The 7,818-nt window shown below is 49.7% G+C and overlaps 1 protein-coding gene across 2 annotated transcripts in view; it reads left to right on the top strand.

Annotated features, from left to right (window-relative positions):
- Positions 1 to 6,775, top strand: part of LOC122542933 (potassium channel subfamily K member 1-like) — a 12,221-nt gene extending 5,446 nt beyond the window's left edge. The window contains exons 2-3 of one of the 2 annotated variants that reach the window (XM_043681076.1): positions 2,692 to 3,087; positions 5,704 to 6,775. In XM_043681076.1, the coding sequence (XP_043537011.1) occupies positions 2,692 to 3,087; positions 5,704 to 6,017 (710 nt within the window). In that variant the 3' untranslated portion in view covers positions 6,018 to 6,775. The remainder of the gene's footprint in view (positions 1 to 2,691; positions 3,088 to 5,703) is intronic. The other variant, XM_043681077.1, reaches the window with a different exon arrangement.
- The last annotated feature ends 1,043 nt before the right edge of the window (positions 6,776 to 7,818 follow it).

Here is a 7,818-nt window from a genome sequence, read left to right as displayed (position 1 = left end):
GTGAAAAAGTTGCCCCTTAGATCTCTTTTATATCTTTCCCCTCTCACCCTAAACCTATGCCGTCTAGTTCTGGACTTCCTGACGCCAGGGAAAAGACTTTGCCTATTTACCCTATCCATGCCCCTCATAATTTTGTAAACCTCTATAAGGTCACCCCTCAGCCTCCGACGCTCCAGGGAAAACAGCCCCAGCCTGTTCAGCCTCTCCCTGTAGCTCAAATCCTCCAACCCTGGCAACATACTTGTAAATCTTTTATAGCCCTTTCAATTTTCACGACAACTTTCCTATAGCAGGGAGACCAGAATTGAATGCAGTATTCCAAAAGTGGCCTAACTAATTTCGTCATCGCTGAACGGCCCCAGACCAGGTGACATCCTGGTGAATCTCCACTGCACTCCCTCCAGTGCAATTGGTGTTGGCTGCTTTTGTGGTCAATAACGTCTCTAGTGTGTTTGGAACACCAGTCCGTCCTGGGTTAATATTCTAGTCTTGCTGTTCAGCTTGCGATCGAGTACCTTCCACTATTCCTGCACAGGGAATCCAGTCAACAGGAAGAACAGTTTGTTCCTGATGAGATCTATAAAGAAAAGGTCCTCTCTGCATCAGCCATGCTGGTTATTCACAAAACAATAAAGCCTTCCAGTAAGTGTTTAAAGTATCTGAAATGTAGCCCTGTCGAATTTTAGAAACACAACACAGTGTATGACTGACACCAAACACAGCAATTGCTGGAGAAACTCAGCAGGTTTGACATTATCTGTGGAAATAGAAACAGGGTCAGTGTTTTAAGTCACTTCTTCAGAACTGGATCCACTGGGCTTGAAATGGTAACATTTGCGAGAGTGCACATGCAGGTGTGCGCACATCCAAGACGTGGTATTTGCGAGTGTGTGGAGCTTTGAGCTGCATACGTGTTTGCACGTGAGTGAGTGTGCAAATGGGTACATGAACAAGTTTGTTTGTGTGTGTGTTTGCATGTGAGTATGTGCATGTGTGATTGAGTTTGCATATATACGTGAGTGTGTGTGCACGTAGGTGAGTGTGTTTGCAGGTATATGTGAGTGTGTGCATGTGTAAGTACGTTTGCACGTAGATGTGAGTGTGTGCACATATGAGTATGTGCACGTGTGTGTGCGCATGCATGAGAGTGTGTGGACACGTGAGTGTGTTTGCATGTGCATGTGAGCGTGTGTGCACGTGCATGTGTGTATGCATGTATGAGTGTGTGTGCACGTGCACATGTGTGTGCGTGTGCATGTATGTATGCACATGTGTGTGCGCATGCATGTGTGCGTATGCATGCGTGAGCGTATGTGTGTATGCACATGTGAGCATGTGTGCGCGTGCATGTGTGTGTATGCACGCGTGAGCGTGTGCGCGCGTGCATGTGTGTGTAAGCATGCGAGTGTGTGCACGCATGCATGTGCAAATGTGTGCACATGCAAAAGTGTATACATGAGGGAGTATATTTGCATGTGCATGCGAGTGTAAATGTGGGAGTGTTTGCACATATGTGCAAATATGTGTATGTTGGAATGTGTACATGTGTGTGTAAGTGTTTGCACATATGTACAAGTGTGCATGTCTGAGTGTGTTTGCATGTGAATGTGAGCTTTTAGGGGAGTATGCATGTGTGAGTGTGAGAGAATGGCTGTGTGTGTGTGAGAGTAGGTGCGTTCGTGCATCTGTGTGTGAGAATGTATGTGTGCACACACGCACACACACACACACACATCTGCCATGGTTGTTGGCAGTGCCCATTCACTTAGATTAGGCACTGGAGCAAGTTGAGTTGTTGGTAGCGTTGACTGGACATGACCAATCCACTCAGCGCCTTGGTACACTCTCCAGAGTGCTGAGTGTGGACAGTGCAACTGGAAGCGAGGCACTTAGCAGATCAAAGCAACTCGGAGACAGTGAGGACTTCAGATGCTGGAGAATCAGAGTTGGTAAAGTGTGGCGCTAGCAATTAAAAGTCACAAACAATAGCAGCATCAGTTATCCAATTAGATTGTTCACCTCTGGGGTATTCCAGGTGCCTGCAGGTGTTTAAAGGAATTATCAGGTGAAAGCTGTCTTAACCACAAATCAAGGGACATTAGTGAGACTTTGATCTCCTTCGTTTAGAAAGGGTACTGCAAAGAAGAGTTTCTGTTTTGAGTAGATCATTCGATAAGGAAAGATTGGGCTTTGGTTAATATTTGGTTGTTAGGGCATAGGTTTAGGGTGAGAGGGAAGGATTTAAAAGGGACCTAAGGGGCAACGTTTTCACACAGAGGGTGGTACGAGTACAGAATGAGCTGCCAGAGGAAGTGGTGGAGGCTGGTACAATTACAGCATTTAAAAGGCATCTGGATGGGTATATGAGTAGGAAGGGTTTGGAGGGATATGGGCCAAGTGCTGGCAAATGGGACTAGATTCATTTAGAATATCTGGTCGGCATGGATGAGTTGGACCGAAGGGTCTGTTTCCGTGCTGTACATCTCTATGACTCTATTATCAAGTTGTGGGATCTTGCTGTGCACAATCGGGCCACCACATTCAAATGTTGACTGCTCTTCCCCAATGAAAAGTACTTGATTAGCTGCAAATTGTCTTGCAATGTCCTTGGGACGTGAAAGGCGCTTTGTAAATGCACGTCTGTGTTTCCTCGATGTTTTGAGACTGAAATGGGGAATTTCTGCTCTCCAGGTTATGGCCACACGACCCCAATCTCTGATGGGGGAAAGGGTTTCTCCATCTTCTTCGCTGCCCTGGGGGTCCCCTTCACCATGCTGCTTCTCGCTGTGATTGTGCAGAGGCTGATGATCTACCTGACCGATCGGCCCATCCAGGCAGTCCAGGAGAGGTTAGGCTACTCGAAACGGCGGGTGACCCAGGTGCACTGCCTCCTGATGTTCCTGTTCACCCTCATCGGCTTCTTCCTCATCCCCGCCGCCATTTTCAGCGCCATCGAGAAAGATTGGACCTACCTCAATGCCTTCTATTTCTGCTTCATCTCCCTCAGCACCATCGGCCTGGGGGACTACGTTCCTGGAGGTCAAGACAACCAGACCCTGCAGCCACTTTACAAGATATCAGTCACCTGTGAGTAACAGCTCCTCACCCGTACCTGACTGGCTCAGCCTTCTGGCTGGAATCTCTCTCTCTCACTGTCTCTGTCTCACACACTCTCTGTGTCTCACATTCTCACTGTGTGTGTGTGTGTGTGTGTCTCTCTCTCTTTCTATCTGTCTCTCTCCCCCTCTCTCCAATGTCTGTCTGTCTCTCCTTGCCCTGTATCTGTCTTGCTCTGTGTCTCTCTCTCTCTCTCTCTGTCTCTCTTGCTTCTCTGTGTATCTCTCTCTGTCTCCCATTCTGTCTTCCTTTCACTGTCTCCCTCTCTATCTCCCCCAGCCACTCTCTCTCCCCTCTGTCATGTCCTTCCAACCTCATTCTCTCTGTGTGTCTCTCTCTTGCTCTCTGCATGTTTCTCTGTCTGTCTGTGTGTGTCTCTCTCTTTCTGTGTGTGTGTCTCTCTCTCTGCCTCTCTGTCTCTTTGTCTCTCTTTCTGTCTGTATATGTATGTGTGTCTCTGTCTCTCTCTGTCTCTGTCTATCTCTATCTCTGTGTCTCTTTCTCTCTTTCACCATCTCTCTCTGTCTCTCTCTCTCTCTCACCCACATACACTCTAGCCCTCAGCCACTCTCTCTCCCCTCTGTCCTGCCCTCCCAGCCTCCCTCTCTCTTTCTCTCTCTCTCTCTCTCTCACGCACTCTCTCTCTCCTGACAATATGCCCCCCAGCTTCCTCTGCCCTGCGCCCTCTTTCTGCTTTTCTCGCTCCATCTCTCCCCTCCTCTCTCTCTTTTCCCTCATCATCCTTTCTCTCTACCGAGCTCCCTCATTGTGTCAAATGAATCCTCTCAGAATCTCTAATCGCACGATCTAACCCTGTGTTGCCCCAAGGGCTGGTGTCGGTGATGTGGCCAAACAAAGTAGTAAGCGCAGGGCCTGAGTAGAAATGAGGCAGCGGAGCGAGCTCTGTGAATTGGTCTATCACCATCTGTCAGCCTGACTTATTTTGTTAAAGGAAGAACTTGCATTCATATAGCGCCGACCACAACCTTGGGACTTCCCATTTTAATGGCCTGGAAGATACTCCCATGAGTGGAGTCAACAGCAGTTTGCATTTGTGTGGAGCCTTTAAAGTGACAAAATATTTTAAATGGGTGCTATGTTGTGGAGAGAGATGCTAAACCTGGTTTCTCCACAGATAGATCCCACAAACTGACCCATTTGTTTTAATCAGTGAAAGGCACAAGGATCAAGGATCAAGAAAAGGCAGAAAAGTGGATTTGAGGATAATAAACTCGGCCATGACCTCATTGCAGGCTGAATATATTTCTTCTCCCATGTCTTAGAGACTGAACATGGTGTTAACAGCAGATAAATATCCTGTGCTGTCCTTCAAAATTAGAGTGTTGTGAGGTCCTTTGTGTCCAAATAAGTGAATAGATTGAGGGTCTCAGCTGCGACAGTGCGGCACTCCCTCAGCACTGACCATCTGACGGTGCGGCACTCCCTCAGCACTGACCCTCCGACAGTGCGGCACTCCCTCAGCACTGACCCTCCGACAGTGCGGCACTCCCTCAGCACTGACCATCTGACAGTGCGGCACTCCCTCAGCACTGACCCTCCGACAGTGCGGCACTCCCTCAGCACTGACCCTCCGACAGTGCAGCACTCCCTCAGCACTGACCCTCCGACAGTGCGACACTCCCTCAGCACTGACCATCTGACGGTGCGGCACTCCCTCAGCACTGACTCTCCGACAGTGCGGCACTCCCTCAGCACTGACCCTCCGACAGTGCGGCACTCCCTCGGCACTGACCCTCCAACACTGCGGCGCTCCCTCAGCACTGAGCCTCCAACAGTGCGGTGCTCCCTCAACACTGACCCTCCGACAGTGCAGCACTCCCTCGGCACTGACCCTCCAACAGTGCGGCACTCCCTCAGCGCTGACCTTCCGACAATGCGGCGCTCCCTCAGCGCTGATCCTCCGACAGTGCAGCGCTCCCTCAGTGCTGAGCCTCCGACAGTGCGGCGCTCCCTCAGCGCTGACCCTCTGAGAGTGTGGCACTCCCTCAGCACTGACCCTCCGACAGTGCGGCACTCCCTCAGCGCTGACCGTCCGACAGTGTGGCATTCCCTCAGCACTGACCCTCTGACAGTGTGGCACTCCCTCAGCGCTGACCGTCCGACAGTGTGACATTCCCTCAGCACTGACCCTCCGACAGTGCGGCACTGCCTCTGCACTGACCCTCCGACACTCCCTCAGCGCTGACCGTCCGATAGTGTGGCATTCCCTCAGCACTGACCCTCTGACAGTGCGGCACTCCCACAGCACTGACCCTCTGATAGTGTGGCACTCCTTCAACACTGACGCTCAGACAATGCGGCACTCCCCTAGCATTAGTCCTCTGACAGTGTGGTGATCCCTCAGCACTGACCCTCCAATGGTTGGGTGCTCTCTCAACACTGACCCTCAGACAGTGCGCTGGTTTTGTGCTCAATGCTCTTGGAATAGGACTTGAACTGTGACCTTCTGACTCAGTAAAGAGTGCGAGGGAGCAAGTGACAGTTGTGAACGTGGGGTTGACAGGAGTATCATTGGCTTCTGCGTGGTTAAGTTAGAGAGTAACTGCGCACCTTCATCTCCTGCAGTTTACCTCCTGTGTGGCCTCACAGTGATGCTTCTTCTCATCCAGACATCCCAGAAGGCAATGGGACTGCACCTCCTGACCCAGATCTTCAACCTCCCTCTGGCTGATGACAGTGAAGAAGAGGATGAGGAGCTTGCCCTAAATTCAACGGGCGCCCACCCCTCTCTCCAGCTCAATGGGCTGAAAGCTGACCCCCGACCTCTCGCTCACCCCGAACCCCCTTCCTACAATTCCATTTCGCCATCCAGCGATCAGCGAGAGAGCCAGAGACTGGAGCCTCTCCCTACCAGTGGCGGAACCCCTAAATGTGGTTGACATGGTGACCGGGTGGGAATGGGTTAATGGTCAGAGGTGGAGGCTCATGCCCTTATCTCTTGAGGCTGAGTCGATTTTGAGTTGGCCAGCAAGAGGCCTTGGTGGCCCCCAGGGCTCTTATGTCGCCATTTTGGCTCCCCCCACCCCGGGCTTGCTGGCGCGGCCTTCTATCTGGGCCCCTGGCACACATGGGTGGGGGAGCAACCCTCACTTTGCCGTCCTGCCCAGTTGGCATCTCGGATCAGAACCCCACTCCCACCCTCCCTGTTACCACCCTCCTCCCCATCAAGCCATGCCAGCCAAGCCCTAGCTCTGCCACCTCCAGTCTGCCCGTTGCCCCGGTAACATGACGTTTATTGGAATGTTGGTGCAAAATGGCGGTGCCTTTCCAAATTCTGCTCTCAAGTATTTACAGCAATTCTGTTTAAAAGGAGGGAGGAAATTGTCCATAGAAAACCAGCAGCATGGTGGGCAAGTGTGCCATCTGGCATGGCCTTTTGGGGCAGGGGGTGAGAACTGCAGCAACGTCCCCTGTAGTTCATAGATGGTATAGAACAAGGCTATTCACTTCCCTGCGTGTCACTCTTCTACCTTGTACGAGGAGCCACGACCATCTTGTTTCCAGTGTTGAAATGGTATCTCCATTCACACTTGGTAGGCCGAGATCTACAACACTGCTTCTCATAGACTCATACAGCACAGAAACAGACCCTTCGGCCCAACCAGTCCAAACTGAACGTAATCCCAAACTAAACAAGTCCCATCTGCCTGCTCCTGGCCCATATCCCTCCAAACCTTTCCTATTCAGGAACCGAAACAAATGTCTTTTAAATATTGTCATTGGACGCACATCCGCTCCTTCCTCAGGAAGTACACTCCACACCCTGTGTATAAAAAAAAAATTGCCTCTCCTGTCTTTTCTAAATCTCTCTCCTCACCTTAAAAATGCTCCCCCCATTTTCAAATCCCCCATGCTAAGAAAAAGACAACTTTAATTAACTCTACCTGTACCTCTCATTATTTTATAAATGTCAATCAAGTTGTCTCTCAAACTCCTACAGTCCCATGAAAAAAGTTTCCCAGTCTATCCAACCTTCCTTTATAACTCAAACCTTCCAAACCCGGCAACATCCTGGTAAATCTCTTCTGAACCCTCTCCAGCTTAATAATATCCTTCCAAAAACTTACTGACTCGGATACTTGATTTTGCCTTAAACAAGGGAAGCCATTAAACAAGGTGCTGAACAGCTTCTACGATCGGAAGAGCATTTGTCAGTTTCCGGGAACTCAGTCTCGCGATAGCACCATCTGGCGCATGCGTTTATGGTCTTGGCCATTTTTCTCATGAGTGATGGGAATACCTGTAGAGTAATGTAAAACACTTACTTTTGCAAAGGGCTGTATAACAACCATTACCTAAAAAAAATCCAGTCGCTGATGCTTGATGTGCTCGTGTTTCTTTGTTTTTGCCAACGTTTTTGCATGTTCTTCAGTGCAGGTAAATTGAATACACTTACCTCTTTGGTGTTACGTTTTTTTGTGGGACCTAGAAATCTTCGGATAATCGAGGTCCCTCTGTATTCATTTTGTTTGCACAAAATGGGAACTGGGGGGGAAAAGAAATGGCTGCTGATTATTTCCCGAGTTGACCCTGAGTTATTGTTGTCCTCCTCCAATATAAATGGTCGTGCTTGTTTGAGATTTGACACTCTTGCGTGTGTCCTGATGAGAGCAATGTTGTCTTTTCAGTGAGATTCAAATTCTGTACTACTGATTTGGTTTGATTTACTCTAGTCACGTG

This window comes from Chiloscyllium plagiosum, chromosome 41, assembly GCF_004010195.1.
Source record: "Chiloscyllium plagiosum isolate BGI_BamShark_2017 chromosome 41, ASM401019v2, whole genome shotgun sequence".
Classification (NCBI taxonomy): domain Eukaryota; kingdom Metazoa; phylum Chordata; class Chondrichthyes; order Orectolobiformes; family Hemiscylliidae; genus Chiloscyllium; species Chiloscyllium plagiosum.
The sequence above is the reverse complement of the archived record's forward strand: the minus strand, read 5'-3'. Positions and strand labels throughout refer to the sequence as shown.